Consider the following 17,922-nt stretch of genomic DNA (forward strand, 5'->3'; position numbering starts at 1 on the left):
GTAGAACACTAATCAGTGTGTAAATCGGGCCTATGAACTCGCACAGTCGCTAATCAATATGTAAACATGCCCTTAGTATTAAAGTACAGAAAATGTAATAATTCCTGTATAAGCCGGAGTAATCAAATCAAAGATTTTAATTTCGGACCCATTTTGTACCTTGTCACAGTGACAATAGTATGTGATCTCTAGCGACTTTCATATTAATTGTCACTGTGACAATGTACAAAATGGGTCATAAATTAAAATGTTTGACCGTAAATAAACTTCGCTGTAAATCAATTCAACACATAAGCGTGTTAAGTTGGTATGTATGCATTTCACTTGCATTTGCACGCTTAACAACGCCGCTTAACAATTAACCAACATCTGTTACCAACGGCGTTCACAGTCAAGTTCAATGCCAACCGTTAAGATATATACGTAATTACGTATTCTGGGCTATTTAAAGTACAAAATCCGGTTTCTTTTTTTTTATTGAAACCCTTAGATATTACTTGAAACGTTAAATATTTATTCGTTTTGATCTATTTTGCGATCGGACCGTCAACTAATAATATAGAAATGGCAGTCATTTTTTGTACCTACTTACACATATTCGTATTCGCACACGAAGGAATGGTGGTCGTCTTTTGGCCACATATTCATCATCAGCCTTTAAGGGGTTTATTCTTTTTCAGGACCTTTTATTTACAGGCCCGGCAGGTTAGGTTACCGTAACACCCATGTTACCAAGCGGCATCACAGTCACAGTCGCCAAGTCAAGGTAAATGGCACAGCGAACGTCCTCGGAATGTCCTTAGTCTTAGCTATTTATAGTATTACCGTATAACTTTTAATAGAATTCGTCTATCCGGTCATGAGACTCGGTGGCCTTGCAGTGGAAGATTAGTTTTTCCGTACCCATAGGGTAAAAACGGGACCCTATTACTAAGTTACTAAGACTTCGCTGTCCGTTCGTCCGTCCGTCTGTCACTACTGTCACTAGGCTGTATCTCATGAATCGTGATAGCTAGACAGTTGACATTTTCACAGATGATGTATTTATATTGCCGTTATAACAACAAATACTAACAACAGAATAAAATAAATATTTAAGTGGAGCTCCCATACCACAAACGTGATTTTTTTGCGTAATGGTGGCGAGTCCGACTCGCACTTGGCCGGTTTTTAAACTTTACTAGCGACAGTAGCGACCCGCCCGCCTCGGTTTCGCGCGGGTTACACGAAAACCTTAACAATTATACACCTATACCTTCCTCAAGAATCATTCTATTGATAGGTAAAACCGCATGATAATCCGTCCATTAACCTTTTCAATGGTCAATTTTTAATGGTCAATTGCATTAACGTTCAGCCAACACTGCAAGGTGGTATCAAAACCGGATCAAAACCATAACAAATTGTTGAATTAGAATCGGACCCACGGCATGTACGGAGTTTTAGTAATAGGGTCCCGTTTTTACGGAACCCTAAAAACTATGTGGCTACTACCACCAGTTTGGCACTGACATACCTAAACGCTATGGAGAACGTAACGTACTTTGTATGCATCTCGCTCGTACTCGCATATTATATTAGTGCGAGCGAGATGTATCTTAGAAAATGAATTGCGTATCGTTAGCGTATATGTCAGTTTTGACACTGTGTAGTTTAAATTTGAGTTTATCCCGAACATATATATATGTATACACACACAGCGTACATTATCTAGTAGTCCTAAAGTGGCTACCTGCACCAAAAATGGCAAGTTTCAGTCGCTCCTATCGGCAATATTTATCCCTATTTCCAGTAGCTCAATAAATAACATAAAAGCGCCCGCAGACACTTTTATGTTATTTATTGCGCTCAACGCTCAAGGCCGTGCAAATTTTCCGAGTTTTTCATACAATAATCATCTCATTTGCAATGAGTCTCGTGATGCCAGAACATCGCACAGCAACGATAAACAGCTGTGGCACGTGGTATGTATATAATGTATACCTAGAGTAAATATTTAAGAGTAACAAAACTGAAATTGATCATTAATTTGCGTTATTAAGAAAATTGAGGAGATTTTGGTTAATTACCGGCATATCTACCGATATTTTTAACATGGGTACAATAATTTGCAATCATTTTAAACTAGTTAGTTGGTCTATGAGCTGTAGACCTCGCGAGCATAACTTAAAACTGAATAAATGTATGGCTCCGCCATTTTGAATAATTACCAAAAGCTGAAACGACAAAACACGTAACATTTTTGTCCAAGCTGAAACGGAGACCTTCGCTAACACTCGGTCAATTAGGACGGTACTACTGAACGTTACAAATCAAACTAGTTAAAGTAACATCAACACCAATACGTCACATTCCATAGACGTAGGCACAGTATTGGCAAAAACAATGTCAGGGGCACGGCACGGCTGTGGATTTGGTTCATCAGTTTGGGCAAGGCCGGTGGGGGATTGCACTATGTATAGCTACATCTACAGACATGTATACATCGTGTTTTTTATTGAATTCTGTCAACTTCGGGGTATGGTTAAGTACGTCTAAGAAAACTAAATGGCATATAGCTATGTGGCACTTCGGTATGTCTAGCGGGAACAGCACCTACACCACAGCTAATTAAAAAAAAACGTATTTTTTTGACAAAAAGTAATTATATGTTGCAAATAGCGTTGTTGTAACACGGGCATTACTCGTACATTTAACTCAACCAAACAATTGAAAACTGTGACATATCAATGTCATTTCGAACATCGATCGTCCGAGATAGTACTTAAGTAGCAAATGTATGAACTCGTACTAAACACTAATCAATATGTAAACAGGCTCTAAGACAAGTGTACACGCCTTTAAAAAAATACGATATTTATTCTTGTTAATTGTTAATTATCAATCACATTTTTAATTTTTATGAAAAATTGATTTAATTTTATATTATAACCATTAATTATTTTTAATTGTTAATGGTTTGAAATAAATGAATATTAATGGCAATTGATGTTCAATTAAAATGACAATTAATTTTCCTTCAATGGTCAATTGCATTAACGTTCGGCCAACACTGCAAGGTGGTATCAAAACCGGATCAAAACCATAACAAATTGTTAAATTAGAATCGGACCCACGGTATGTACAGTCAAGTGTAAAAATATGGGTGCACTCATCATTCTCAAAAATATGTCCCATAGTGACATAAGAGCCATTTATGTCACTATGGGACATATTTTGAGTAATAAGTTGTATGCACCCATATTTCTACACTTGACTGAGTACGCAGACCGATAATGAATAGGTATCTATATCTAACAGACAGGTGGTGAATTGTAGTAGTGAAATCGTAAAATAGGTGATTGATTATATGTGCGGCCAAATCCGTCTGAGAGAAATACCGTACACGCGCGATTTTTTTTCAACCGTGTAGGAAATAGAACCAGCAATCCCTGACTATTGTATTGTTTTAATGCAATGAGTCCTATAAGATCCTCAAAACAAACCCAATCAACTGATAACATTAATAAAAACTTGTCATCTATGTGGCTACCATCAGTTTGGCACTGACAAACCTAAACGCTATCGAGAACGAAACTTACTTTCTATGCATCTCGCTCGTATTCGCATATTAGTGCGAGCGAGATGTATCTTAGAAAATGAATTACATGTCAGTTTTGACACTATCAGTGACTCATGGTACGGGTACTTGCCTATTAAAATACCCCTTTTCAGGAAAACAGCACAACTGCGTATTACCATAAAGACTATGTGTGTGTAACGATCCCGCTAAATTTACGTTTGGGACACCCTACAAAGAGGTCGTAATTTCCTTGCAAGGATTTAGGTCAATCGCTCTCGGGGGTGGAAAAAGGAGTCAGAGGAAAAATCTGGGTCGAAACTAGGAGTAACTGTAACATATAATATACAATTTCCAGCATTTCGGATAAGGTTTATTTATTTATTTTTTACTGGCATTATTACAAATCTTGATAGCACTACAAATTTACAAATATCCAGTTCAGTGTTCAAACCGAACGGGCTGCGTGTCGGATAAGGTAACCTAGAAGTATTGCAGACTTACAAACTTACATGGAGTACCGCAGGGACCGCAAGGAACGGTCTTGGGTCCGCTACTGTTTAATGCACTCAAACTTTTCCAATTATTGAAAAGATAAGTACAGGATAAGTTTCGTATTTAATGACAGTCGACAGTTTTGCAACCCAAATAGACATGAGTCGGATATTTGTGTTCGTTATGTTTTCTATTTTAATATATCTTTTATATACCTATGTAAATCGTCGTCTAGACTAGTGCCTCGTAGACTACGTTTATTTATACCATGAAATTTATCTATTTTTATAAAATATAATTAGAACCATGAATAGCGTCTTAGTCATCAACTCATTATAGAAAGAAGACATAAGATTGTTCTGGCAACAAAGATCGCAAGCTCTGTTGGGAGGCCACGTTTTTCGCATATATATTACACGAAGTATTATGTTGCTACTTCACCCGCGGCATTGGTTACGTAACGGGCATGAAACGACCGTTGAATACGTCACAACGTACATTGCTCTCCTAAAAGCGGATTTAACTGCGAAGTGACCCCTAAAACCAGCCATGTATGACTGTAATTCTATGATATCGGGATTTTCGATTCTGGAATTTGACGCACAATCTCGCCACCAATTTAGACATTAGCGAGATTCGTGTTTAGACTGTTTAGCTAGCAAGTTACTGCTGCGGTCTGATAGGACCATAATGACTATGAAACAAGGGTCAAATTAGCACAATTTATGTAATGAAGTATAAAGTTGCCGTTGCAAAATTCCATGAAATTCTTATTCCAAATCGAAGTTTAAGATGAACCAGTGTAACTGCTTTCCGATTATGCTTACCTGATGATTAAGGATTACGAGATTTCACACTTTGAGTGAGCATTCGAAATGGCATTTTAGTCTTTATTATTTACAAATTAAAGTTTACATTTAATAAGAGGTCAATTTATGAGTTTCCCCCTGTTTGCATAAAACCGGTTTATTAGTTTTTTTTTCACGCAGTCTAAGTCCATTGACACGAGAATTGTATAGTTGTCTCGAGGTCCTTCATGCTGAGCGGATATTCAGTATTCATTGACAAGTCTTTTGTATTTCTACGAAATTTGTAAAAAAAGTAACGCAACACGGGGACATTCATTGTCAACAATCCGAATGAATTAGGAATACATTTTTCTGTTTGTTGATTTCTATCCTCCCCATTCTTCAACCTATGTATTAGTTAGTGGGAATGTGTGAAGGTACAACCTTGGTCATCACTTTGGCTGTTAAATTAAATACCAATGTGTCTATTTATTATCATGGGACTTAGGATTCTCCTGTTTTTGTTCGTATACACACCTTATAAAACAAAGTCCCCGACGCGTCTGGCTGTGTGTATGTATGCTCGCGATAAACTCAAAAACTACTGAACGGATTTTCATGCGGTTTTCACCTATCAATAGAGTGATTCTTGAGGAAGGTTTAGGTGTATAATTTGTTAAGGTTTTGTGTAAGCCGTGCGAAGCCGGGGCGGGTCGCTAGTGCTACAAAAATAGATCAGGCAACCTAAAATTGAAATGAAACTAAAGCAGCACCTACACAATTTGAACTGTTACTATTTAAGCGCTTCAGCTTCCTAAAAATTAAAACCGGACCAGTGCGAGTCAGATTCGCCCACCGAGGGTTCCGTACTTTTTAGTATTTGTTGTTATAGCGGCAACAGAAATACATAATCTGTGAAAATTTGAACTACCTAGCTATCACGGTTTATGAGATACAGCCTGGTGACAGACGGACGGACAGACAGACAGTCAGACAGCTCCACTGTCTGTCTTAGTAATAGGGTCCCGTTTTTACCCTTTGGGTAAGGAACACTAAAAAGCATAATTACATTATCTATTTCTGGTGGACAAGAACCACCTGAATAGTACGTCAATGGTGAGGTAAAATTCGGTGTGTGGTGTGTGCCAGTAAGTATACCTATTACAGCGACTTAGCGGGTCATTAGCAAATAGGTTTAAATTGTTAAAATAAAGATCTTATAGATTTAATCCGGATTTCGCATCTGCCTCGGTATACTTAGGAGGTATCCCTACGTTCGGCTCGAAAGATGCTACCATTGCTACCCGACAGTGAAGTTTGACAGTTCTCTATAAAATGACAGCTGCTGTGGGTGTGATTTATGCGTGATTCACCTTTATTCTTCATTAAATTATCTTGAAGCTCTGCCACGGATCTACACAGGCCCCTATTTAAGGACGGCGAAAAATCGTGCAGTGTGGGCACAAAACAACGACCTCATTTGGTCGCGACGCAGTCATATGGATTAGGAAACGAGGACGACGACGAAGAGAAAATATCTTAAAAGAAACACCAATTTCGCCGACTTGCCCATGCCTGACGACTGACGATATGACGTACACCTAGTACACCTGCCTACGCTGGCATTGAACAAAATGAGACATTAGTTTGAGCAGTTTACGTAATTAGTCAAGACGTGTCACTCGCCGACACAAACATTGCGACCTTGCTAAAGGAATTTCAGCGAAAATACCCATTTCAGTGTGTTACTAAGACAAATATTGTGCAAAAAAGTAGATATTAGAAGCAAGTGGATTAACCAACTCAAGTCAGATCGTCCTGTGATCACGATAATCTTGAGCCACGACCTTGCTAGAAGAATGTTAGCAAAAATACCTATTTCAGCCTGTAGAGTGATGGAAGTCAACAAATTGGCAGAGGTGACAAAAGTTTCTTTAAGGGCTAAAGCTTTATGGGCTTTCCTAATGAAGAAAAAGTTCCTTGCCAAGGTTTTCTTGCGGGACTACAGTTGGGGCTCTTCATCAAATAAGGGTACAGGTATTAAAGGTTGCAACACGCTTGCAACTCCAGGTTAAATTTGATAGACAACATCTTCACCACTGGAGGGCTTCGTCACTTTTTCTTTAATATATGACATCTATTACAGTTTTTAAGACAACATCTTGTTTTCAGGTGGTTGATTTTATCATTTCTAACTAACGTTGTTAGCAAAATGCTTTTGATTCAAATATTTTCAATGGGCCAATATTTTCTGCACATATTGCGTTTGCGTTATATTGACAAGACGCTGTATTGACACGGCTTCTCTGCCGCTGGATGCGTGCGTGTGCGCATGGTTTATCCTAATAAACGTGACCATATTTTTTTCTACTTCTAACATTCTCTTACTTCGGTAAGTTTATATTACTTGGCATTTGAATTCGCATGATATCCCTTCATTTTAATGTCATTTGTGAAGGTTTTTCAGTCGGAAAAAGACAACCTCATAATTCAAGATCCAAAGAGAATAGCAAGAGCTGCGTTAATGATATAGAAAGAAATAATGATATTTTCCGGAAAGGAATTCCATTACAAATACCTCAAAAATAAACAATTTGATAATCGTGAAACACTAACACAGTAATTACATACAAAGTTCTGTAACTTAGTATGGACGTGGGGTACCTTTTCTCTGCAGCTGACTGTAGGGGAGATGCGGATAAGACGGGGACATGAGGTAAGACGGGGCCACCCACACATAGACGAAACTATACGTCACACTAACGCATCGTAATGGCCGACGGGACGCCCCTCCCGCGCGGCCATCTGTCCGATGTCGGCAGCGAGTAAGAGTGCGTGCGTTTGTTCAGTGCAGGTCAAAACGTGTTTACCGATGTTATCGATCTATTATTTGGGAGCTCAATAACTTGTTATAAAACCGTAAGTAATAGAGCCTGTTTAACGTGGATTTTTAACGCATTTGTGATTGTATTAACTATCGTGTGGCGAAACTCAAAATGCTTGAAGTTTGGTGTGGTTTTTTTTTACTAATATTTTTGGTAAACAATAGTGGCGAAGGCAAGACGGGGCAAATTATGCGAGGCATGATGGGGCTTAATAATTCCTACCTAAAATCGTCGGAAACCTGGGTTGGGTGTCAGCAGTGTGGACGATGGGCCCACACAGCTTGTGCTGGAGTCGACGACGAAGATTTGGAAGATGTCTTGATATGTATTTCTGTCAAAAGAATTAAGTCCCCATCTTACCCTTTGTCCCTATATTGTCCCTTTTTTTAGTATCCCGTCTTGCCCTACATGTGGGGTAAGATGGTGTATTTGCCATTTTTGTTAATTGTTTTTTTTTTTAATTTGTATGATTAGTTAGCAAGTCTAAAGCTGTGCCAAATAAAACTATAATAAGTAATGAATGTTTGATTAATAAATAACTCAGATATTATTTTAAATACCCTGATTTTTTACTTCTTTACCTTAGCGTCCCCGTCTTATCCGCATCTCCCCTACTAGTAATGACCTATATTACGTCTTATTTCGTTTTAAAATGTTACATAGCACATAAAAGCACATATAAATGACTTTCGTCCAATTAACAAAAACGTAGCAAATTATTATCGTTAAAAACAACCAAAACATTTCCTTCACAGGAAAACACCCAAATTACTATTCACTTTGTTATGAAAGGCACTTCAATAACAACATAGTTATTTTTAGACAGACTATTAAAAGTTCCTGCAATCCATCAAGATCAAGATAATATAAAAGCGATAAAATTGCCCCACATCAGTGTATACCATAACATAGATTAAAGAATAATTAAAAGTACTAAACTAAAGTACTGAATATTCTAACGAAAGCGTTTAAGTACTAGCTCTAGCTGGTTGAATTGTATTATATGTATGAAATGTGCGTTGCGTGTGCCGCTGTAGAAAGGAAATGTTGATTAGGTTATTCTATTGAAGAATCATCATCATCAAAGCTGTGGCTGCTTATGCGTTACGTTTAGTTGCCAGCATTCTTTCTTCTTCTTCTTCTTCCAGTGCCATCTCCTACCGGAGGTCGGCTATCATGAGGGCTATAAGAGCTTTAGACGCAGCCGCGCGGAATAATGAACGTGTGCTCTGTTTGAACCATGTTCGGAGATCTTTGAGCCATGAGTTACGTCTTCGTCCGGATGATCTTTTACCTTGGATCTTTCCTTGGATAATGAGTTGAAGGAGTTCATATAGCATTCAGCATTTTTTGGTAAGTACTTATTATCTACATCATCCTTATTAGAACAGGAGTAAAAGATTTGGTAAGCGTTTTTCGGCTTTTAATAGATACCTACCTATTTGCATAAGGAATAATATTTATATTATATTAGTGGTAAATGCCAGCGAGGTGGTTTTCCATTCATTAGCTCGTGTATAAAGATCACACGAATCTCGCCAAAATGCCAATTTTTCCCTCGAACTGCCAAAATCCGGATTTTTCGTGTTTTAAATTATCACTCCTCGTGCCAGCTACTTTGGCACACCGAGAATTTATCAGTCACGAACCAAATGCGCTAATTTTATTTTGTTAGGTACTATGGTTTATTTAAATGACAGTTTTATAGAATCATACTATAGTATAAAATCACGTGCATAGTGCTGAGGATATAGTTCTAAGGATTTTTGAATGCAGGAAGCGGGAATTTGAAAAGCGCGGGGGCGTGAGGGAAACAAGGGGAGCTTCTCAATAATACTTTTCTGGCATGTAAAATATTAAAATAAATTACAGTATTTTGCTTTATTACTCGTACTTATTCAACTTTGGGAACTAATTAAATTATTTTTATCAAATATTTTTGTTTTTGTCTATATGTAGGTATAGTAGTCACACTACTATACCTACATATATTAAATTATAAACTGAAATATAAGTCATATATTATAGAAAAAGTGACGAACTGAAGCGCTTCGTCACTTTATCTTTAATATATGACATCTATTTCAGTTGTTACTTATTATCGAGTATATTGACTATGAGTTTGTTGATCTAGAACAGACGACGATTAAGGAAAACCGAAATTCACGTTATGGTTATGGCAATCACTTGAATTGAATGCTGTATGGTAAAAATAAAAACTATAAAAACCATAAATCAATGCTATAAACGCACTTCATGTCACTGTTAATAGTTATAATCATTTTACGACTATACAGACATTGTTAACATGAACACACTGGACCGATTACCCATTCATGAATCGCGAGAATCACTTCAGATTATATAACTTGTCAACAGATTTTACAATAATTTACCCGTGACAATGAGTAATGACGTTATAAGAGTACTTGAGCTGGTCAACATGGGTTTTCTGTTACAATTGGAAGGTTTGTAGTATGTGAAATAAGTACCTGTTGTTTCAATCAGCGTCGGTATCTTCAACTAGATATTTTATTGGAAAAAAACTACTTTTTAATTTTCTCATTTACCCCCCAAAAGTGGCCCTCATGTTTAAAATTAATTTGTTTACGTTACATGTCCGTCTTTGGGTCACAAACACATATGTATGTATACCAAATTTCAACTTAATTGTTCTAGTAGTTTCGGAGAAAATAGGCTGTGACAGACGGACAGACAGACGCACGAGTGATCCTATAAGGGTTCCGTTTTTTTTTCCTTTTGAGGTACGGAACCCTAAAAATTAAGTAAGCCCCTCATATATATATGTAAGTAGTCTGGTCAGGTGGATATACCAGATTTGAAACTTGTAACGTAACGTTAGATTTGTACTCATTATTTAGGGTTGCACCAAACTGTTTGTCATCGTTAAAGAGTTCGCAAAATTTTATTGTATGGAATGTTTCATAGTAAGCTGCCGCGGCGCGCCGGGTGACGTTGTCCAATCTGTCAAGTACGGATGGTGCAACTGACACTTTGCTAATTAATTTAAATAATCCAGTCTTAGACTTATCTACTTGTGGTTGAAGTTGAACTGTAATTGGCAACGTCAATTTATTATAATGCGTCTTTGTGAACGTTACACTACATCCACCTATGAAAGAGGGGCTTTACTTTTTTTCCTTGTGATTCTATAGTTAGGATTTTTCCGAGCATCCAGTGGATATTCCTGGAAAATCGAGCCTTTTGAGGGTTATTGTATGTACAGCCGCTATCAGATATATCGGAGCGGCCGAGGTGCTCAAAAATATCTGAACAAACTCTAGCGCCTTGACAACAGAGGCGTGTTCAGATATTTGTGAGCGCCCTGGCCGCTCCGATATATACGATGGCGACTGTACAAGAAAATTACTAGTTTTACTGTTAGCACGAAACGTTCGATTCGATTGACCCCGTTTTCTCTTTCCATTGATAAGAAATGGCTACTGCTAAAGTCTGGTTCCGCATCCGTTAGTAATATAATTTAGTCGAGTAGATTAGTAAATAGCCGGGTCCACACAGAGCGAGCATACGCGCGAGGCAATTTCCTCGCGAGAAATTGCCTCGGAGGAAATTGCCTCGCGCGTATGGTCGCTCTGTGCGGACCCGGCTAATGACATTTTTTTCTGGCGAGTAAAGCCCCCCACTATACTCATCAATGCATCGTAAAACTAAGCGTATTGAAGTCACAATTAAATTTTCAAATCAATTATTTGTCTTTCTTATCTTTCTGATCCTCTGAATACTTACAAACAGAGAGCTGCCGTCTTTAAATTAGGGTGCAGTACCTAACTAACCTTTTTTTGGGAGACCGAAACATTTTTACTTTTAATTAAGTAAAACAGTTTTATATACCATTACAATAAGTTGCTAGTGTAAATATTCACCGATATACAGGTATCGCTTATTTTTAGGGTTCCGTACCCAAAGGGTAAAAACGGGACCCTATTACTAAGACTCCGCTGTCCGTCTGTCACCAGGCTGTATCTCATGAACCGTGAATACCGTGATAGACAGTTGAAATTTTAACAGATGATGTATTTCTATTGTCGCTACAACAACAAATACTAAAAAGTACGGAACCCTCGGTGGGCAAGTCCGACTCGAGTCGGACTTGTCCGGTTTTTTACTAACTGTATATTTCGGATTGCTATCATATCAGTTTATTCGTATTTTCTAAGTAACTAATCATTGAGTATTGAACTCATTTTGCTGTAGGTGTATTTGAAAATGATTACAAATGTGTACCTATAACTACCCTCAAATAGTACTGTTTTGGTGTTTGTAAACGATTTTATATGTAAAACATATGTCACCAATTTTAAAATATGTGCCAGTTTATAAACCTACTTCTATCGCAAGAAAGACTGTTTTGAATTAAAATTTGTTATTCATTCTGTACCAAAAGGATGTTTAGTGTTGAATGTTTTTAACGTCAAAACCATCGTATCTTCATAAAACGTTATAGCCCCTGCCATTTAAGCCCTTCTAGGCAGTCTTATAGGTAGACCTAATTATGTATGACTGACTGGCATAGTAGGGAATGCTGTTCACAAATCCATCTGAATATGGCAGATTATTTAAAGAGTTATATCCATCATCTAAACGACTTGAGCTCGCAAAAGTAAGTGTTCAGACACATTGACAATGGCTTTACATAACAATGCGGCCACGTGGACGCGTCCGCTAAAACATCAGTCTTTCAATGGACTTCGCGAATCCCTGCACACGTCACACCTTATACAAGTTACCGTTAACTTGGTCATTCGTCTTACGTAAACCTGGTCCCCATGTCAAGACTGAGGACGCATGCGCTTTTCTACCGATCAAAAATCCATTCATTCCCGTAACACCACTGCCAAGCAATCCTGGTAATACCCAAACCTAACGATCGATCGGCAATAAACGCCGCAATAATCTAACTGCAATATGTCATTGAACTTGCAAAAAATGCATTCATTTTTCTGAATTGCATACTAAAACCTGTATAGCTTACATAACTTACCATGTCGTTGTTTTCAACGAGCCAGTTGACCGAGCAAATCTGGTAGACGAGGTACGCCCGCACCAGCTCGCTCGTCTTCTTGCTCTTGAAGGCATCTTTAGGGCTGCTGAAGGAAAGGTCGAGTTCGTCGCGCGCCGGCGGCGGCGCCGAGGCGAGGGCGCGGGCGCCCCGGGGCGCGTTGACGGCTAGACGTCTGAGCAGAGCCATGGTGGAGCCCCGCGCACTTCACTGAACACACACGCGTACTCCGCGGCCGACACCTGACAACTGGCTACTGACACTGACGTGCGCTCGATACGCGTCGACTGCCGGCGCGCGCAGCCCGTTCCAATTATAAATCCCACGGAGGTGTGTCAGCGGCGAGCTTAGCCATTGGCCGTCTGGCCTGTATCGCGAAAAAATTAAACTGTTATTAAAACACCATGGAGTTCGCAACTTCAACTTCCTATGCGGTCGAATAAACCAGGAAATTAAACGGCAGTATTAACTTAACCTCAAAATTATTACGTAACGTGCCAATAACCTCAATCTTTTGGGAATTACATAAGCGGGTGGGTTCAAGAACCGGTCACACCAGACGGGATGCACTCGATGGTGCTCGATGTCTGGAATTGTTGGTGCGAAATAAATCTGATTACCCGTGTGGTCTAGACCGATCTATCTTTCGCATCCATGGATGTAAGTAACTATGTTCGCATCGCCGTTAGCGATTTTCTACAATATTGGATTAGGTTCGTGTTAAGCTCTAGAATTTATGAAGCCTTCGCTACCTTTTTACGTATTACAGCGAAATATTTCTATGTAGTAACACAATTGGTAGGTACCCGAAATTATATCAGTCAAAAACATTACCCTCCTTCTGGCGCAGTCGGGTAAAGTCATATTTAACAAACTAAATTAGGTAGGTGAGGCATAGAAGGCCCGGTTGGTAACTAGGCCCAGCATCCAAAAAAAAACCGGCCAAATGCGAGTCGGACTCGCGCACGAAGGGTTCCGTACCATTACGCAAAAACGGCAAAAAATCACCTTTGTTGTATGGGAGCCCCACTTAAATATTTATTTTATTCTGTTTTTAGTATTTGTTGTTATAGCGGCAACACAAATACATCATCTGTGAAAATTTCAACTGTCTAACTATCACGGATTATGAGATACAGCCTGGTGACAGAAAGACAGACGGACAGTGGAGTCTTAGTAATAGGATCCCGTTTTTACCCTTTGGGTACGGAACCCTAATAACAGTTGCATTCATTCATACCGGACTGCAGTTAAATTCATACCGGAAATCGGACGTGTGATTCTTTCCTCTGTATCTGTTTCATAAACTCTTACGGCTTTCATTTAGTACTTAAGTAGGTACGTTTTTAGGGTTCCGTACCAAGTAGGTACAAAAGGAACCTTTATGGTGCGACTGTCCGTCCGTCCGTCTGTCTGTCACATCGTTAAATATCTCAAGAACTACTTAAGCTATCGATTAGAAATTTGGATTAGCTAATAATAATTAATATTCAGTTTCCACGTGAACATCCTTCTTCGACTACCCACTATGCAACAGCAGACTGCCGTAGCAATAAAGAGACTGTCGTAGCAATAAAGAGACTGTCGTAGCAATAAAGAGACTGTCGTAGCAATAAAGAGACTGCCGTAGCAATAAAGAGGCCGCACGACCACACTAAAGAGTGCCTTTACGCCATACAGAATTTATACGTTGATACCTCTACGTGGGACTGCAGGGAGTGATTGTACATCTACTAGCACAAAAATTCGATGCTCTCATAATGATGACTATATTGAACATGTAGCGGACCCGAAAGAGCTACCTACGCTGGCTGAATTTTTTATCATTCTTAAAGGCCAAATGTATCTAAGTGCTAAGCAGTTTTTGATCTACACTACCGTACAGCGTTCTCAATCGCGCCCGCGCCTCCAAATAACCGAGCGCGCACTGTGCGATGCGCCGCGCCCGCGGTAAAATCATCGTACTTAGTAATGTGTATATAAATGATTTATGTGACATATTTTTTATCTAAGTGGCCGTTTTCATTGTGTTTTTTGGATGAGAAAAAAATTACAAAATTTGTAATGTTTTTCTCATTTTCTTATTTTTTTCATATTTAGTTGCCAAGCGGACCTGGGAGCCTGGGGTCCGTGGCAAAATGCCGGCACAACGCGAGAAAGATGAAGATGATGATGTAATTTATTTCTCATTTTATTTACAAAATACCGAAAATATTACATTTTAAATGTAATGTTTCTGGTTTTTTGTAAATAAAAAATACATTAATTCAATTACACTTTTAGTTATATGGCATGTTTTATTTTACATTTCATCAGCTTTCATAGGACACCTCATTTTTAAAAATCTTATAATCCATCGCCATCTTTGTGAAGACACAGTTATACCCCCCACAGTCTTTAGGTGACAAGTTCTTTTTTCGTACTCCGTAATCTACCGAACACAACGATACCACTTGTCAGTAGTATACTGTCCGACTGATGGGAGTAAGGAATGCAGTAACTGCCGGCCTAGCCAAAGTGACAATCGCTATCGCATCGCCATCGAATCGCTTTGTGTCTCTCTATCACTCTTCCATATTAGTGTGACAGTGACAGTTGCGTTTCGTTCGCTACGGAGCGTAAACGATTGGCATGTTGGTTACGGGGCCAGATCAACGGCTTTTATTTAGATCTGTCACAGTGCCTGTCCTGTTCTACACATACACTTATAACGAATAAGGGAAGCTTTATTGTGAACAGTGCGACCGGATATTTCAATTCGAACGTGATAATAGATACGAGAACAATACGAGATCTAATAGATACGGTAGTTATCTTTTCAGTTCGATTCGAGAAACTATTCATTTCACGCTACAATTATTGTGGCGTTTTGGGATATCCATTGGATGTCTAAAGCCCCCCATTTACACTCCTACAATGCAGTCCGCCTCGCAGGACTGCGGAGTAGGATACAATATAGCTCACACACTTCCTACATTGCAGTCAGTGGCGTAACTGGGGGGGGGGGGGGCAGAGGGGGCAAGTGTCCCGGGCGCCATCCAAGGGGGGGGCGCCAAAATGGGGAAAAGGCAGCAGCAGGAAAACTTTCGTCAGTCGTCAGGGGCCGAAAATTTGGTGACTGCCCCGGGCGCCATATCGTCTAGCTACGCCCCTGATTGCAGTCCTACCTACCAGAGGACCTGCCACGAAAGACGAAAATCGAAGTTTCGCTATGTGCCTCCCTATCGCTCTTGCGATAAACTAGAATATCTAGTGGTAGAGAGGCAGATAAAGAAATTACGCTTTCCGTTTTTCGCGGTAGGCCCTCGTGTCGGTGCTCTTGCAATTCCGTTATGTGCTATTACCACACAAAAAATACATCATCTGTGAAAATTTCAACTGTCTAGCTATCACGGTTCATGAGATACATGCCTGGTGACAGACAGACGGACAGCGGACTCTTAGTAATAGGGTCCTGTTTTTACCATTTGGGTACGGAACCCTAAAAACCGTTGACTCATTCATAATATGTAAAAGCGACCACTTACTCGTGTGTTGTTAGAATTACCCAAACACTCGAACTGAAGTACGTATACGTACCAATATTATTTTGTTACTAAGTATTCACTTCAATTCACTGGAAAGTAATTGAGATTAGTGCTATTTAGAGTGTTTCACACTGTCCAATCCGATATCGGATGTCGGAAGGAAGTAAAATATAAGATTTATGTGTTTCTCTGTATTTATTAAATCATTATTACTAAAAACGTTAAATAACGCAAAAAAGGCGGACTTAATGCCAATGACACTTTCCTGCAGCTGTTTTTGTATTGGCGCCTTCCGACATCCGATATCGGAATGGCGCTCGATAAATTCAGAGATTTCGGAGCCCCCGTCAGCTGTCGGACCGATATTTGTTTGTGTGCGTATGTGTAGGCATAATCAAATGCTTGTTGTACTCGTAGTGTGCGTGACCACTAAATACGGCGCCCGGGCGCGCCCCCGCGGCCTGACTACGCGGATGTCGGATCCTACATCCGACGTCGGATCGGACAATGTGAAAACGCTCTAACAGTAAGTTACTATAAATATAAATAATCTTAACTACGTTACTAATAGTAACAGCAAAATTTCCTTCCGTATTGATAAAGGAAAGCACATAGGGAATTCCTTCCCTATCAGACAGAAAGGCTAGATAAAGATAAATGATTTTGACTAGAGTATACATAATTACGGTAAAAATTACCGAGAAACACAGATAACTTCTACTAAATAAAGTAAGACCTCTCGTGATCACCAGATCACCACACATCGGCACTCCCATACTAAAGAGATAACTACGCAACTGCTGCTGCTGTGCAAGTGTGGGAAACTGTCGAAAATGTTGGAAGAGTTCTCGGCAATTTCTGGAAAATTACACAGGAAACAAAGAAAAATTTCGATTACAATATAAAAAAGTGTTCCGTGAACAAACTTTTGTACGGAACACTAGGAGGATATAACCAAACGGAGGCGTTCCCCTCTGTCGAAAATAGTCAGCCAATGGTCATACACAATGTATGGACTGACGTTTATCTGACATGGCTATTTTGACGTTACGCATACATTTGACGTTCCCCTCCCCCGCAAAAAACGTTAGATTTTTTTGTACAGAAAATTACAGACATGGCGGCTCCGTTTGGTTATAACCTCCTAGACGGAACACTAAAAATATGAGAAGATCCCAAAAAAAATTCATGTGGAATGTTTCCAATTTTGATAACTTTCCGAAGGCACATCAGTAGAGATAACACTAATTTCTACGAGTAGCCTATGAATAAAACAACACAGTTTATATCATGTATACATAGATACTTTTATTTGAAAAATACTTCGTGTAGCTAAACTAATCACATATGGCATTCTACATCCCAGACTGTATTTTTACAAAAAAAAACACTTATCGCAAATAAATATAGCAGCTTAGATCACCGAACCTACCCGCGACACACGACTACGTATATACACCATCAATTTAGAATTTATAGTCTAATCAATCAAGCCAAATATATACAATGGTTAAATAATCGATCTAATAAACCGTATTGCACTAGATTGCTATATTATGACTTCATATAAATTAAAAAAAAAACCTCCAACGCAACGAAACGGATGTACGGATTTTGATCTGAGAAC

The 17,922-nt window shown here is 39.1% G+C and overlaps 1 protein-coding gene across 1 annotated transcript in view; it reads right to left on the minus strand.

Annotated features, from left to right (window-relative positions):
* The window catches only part of LOC134750066 (proline dehydrogenase 1, mitochondrial), a 53,454-nt gene extending 40,398 nt beyond the window's left edge, over positions 1-13,056 (minus strand). The window contains exon 1 of the mRNA XM_063685154.1: positions 12,751-13,056. Within this exon, the coding sequence (XP_063541224.1) occupies positions 12,751-12,957 (207 nt within the window). The 5' untranslated portion in view covers positions 12,958-13,056. The remainder of the gene's footprint in view (positions 1-12,750) is intronic.
* Positions 13,057-17,922: the final 4,866 nt, after the last annotated feature.

This window comes from Cydia strobilella, chromosome 19 (genome assembly GCF_947568885.1).
Source record: "Cydia strobilella chromosome 19, ilCydStro3.1, whole genome shotgun sequence".
Classification (NCBI taxonomy): domain Eukaryota; kingdom Metazoa; phylum Arthropoda; class Insecta; order Lepidoptera; family Tortricidae; genus Cydia; species Cydia strobilella.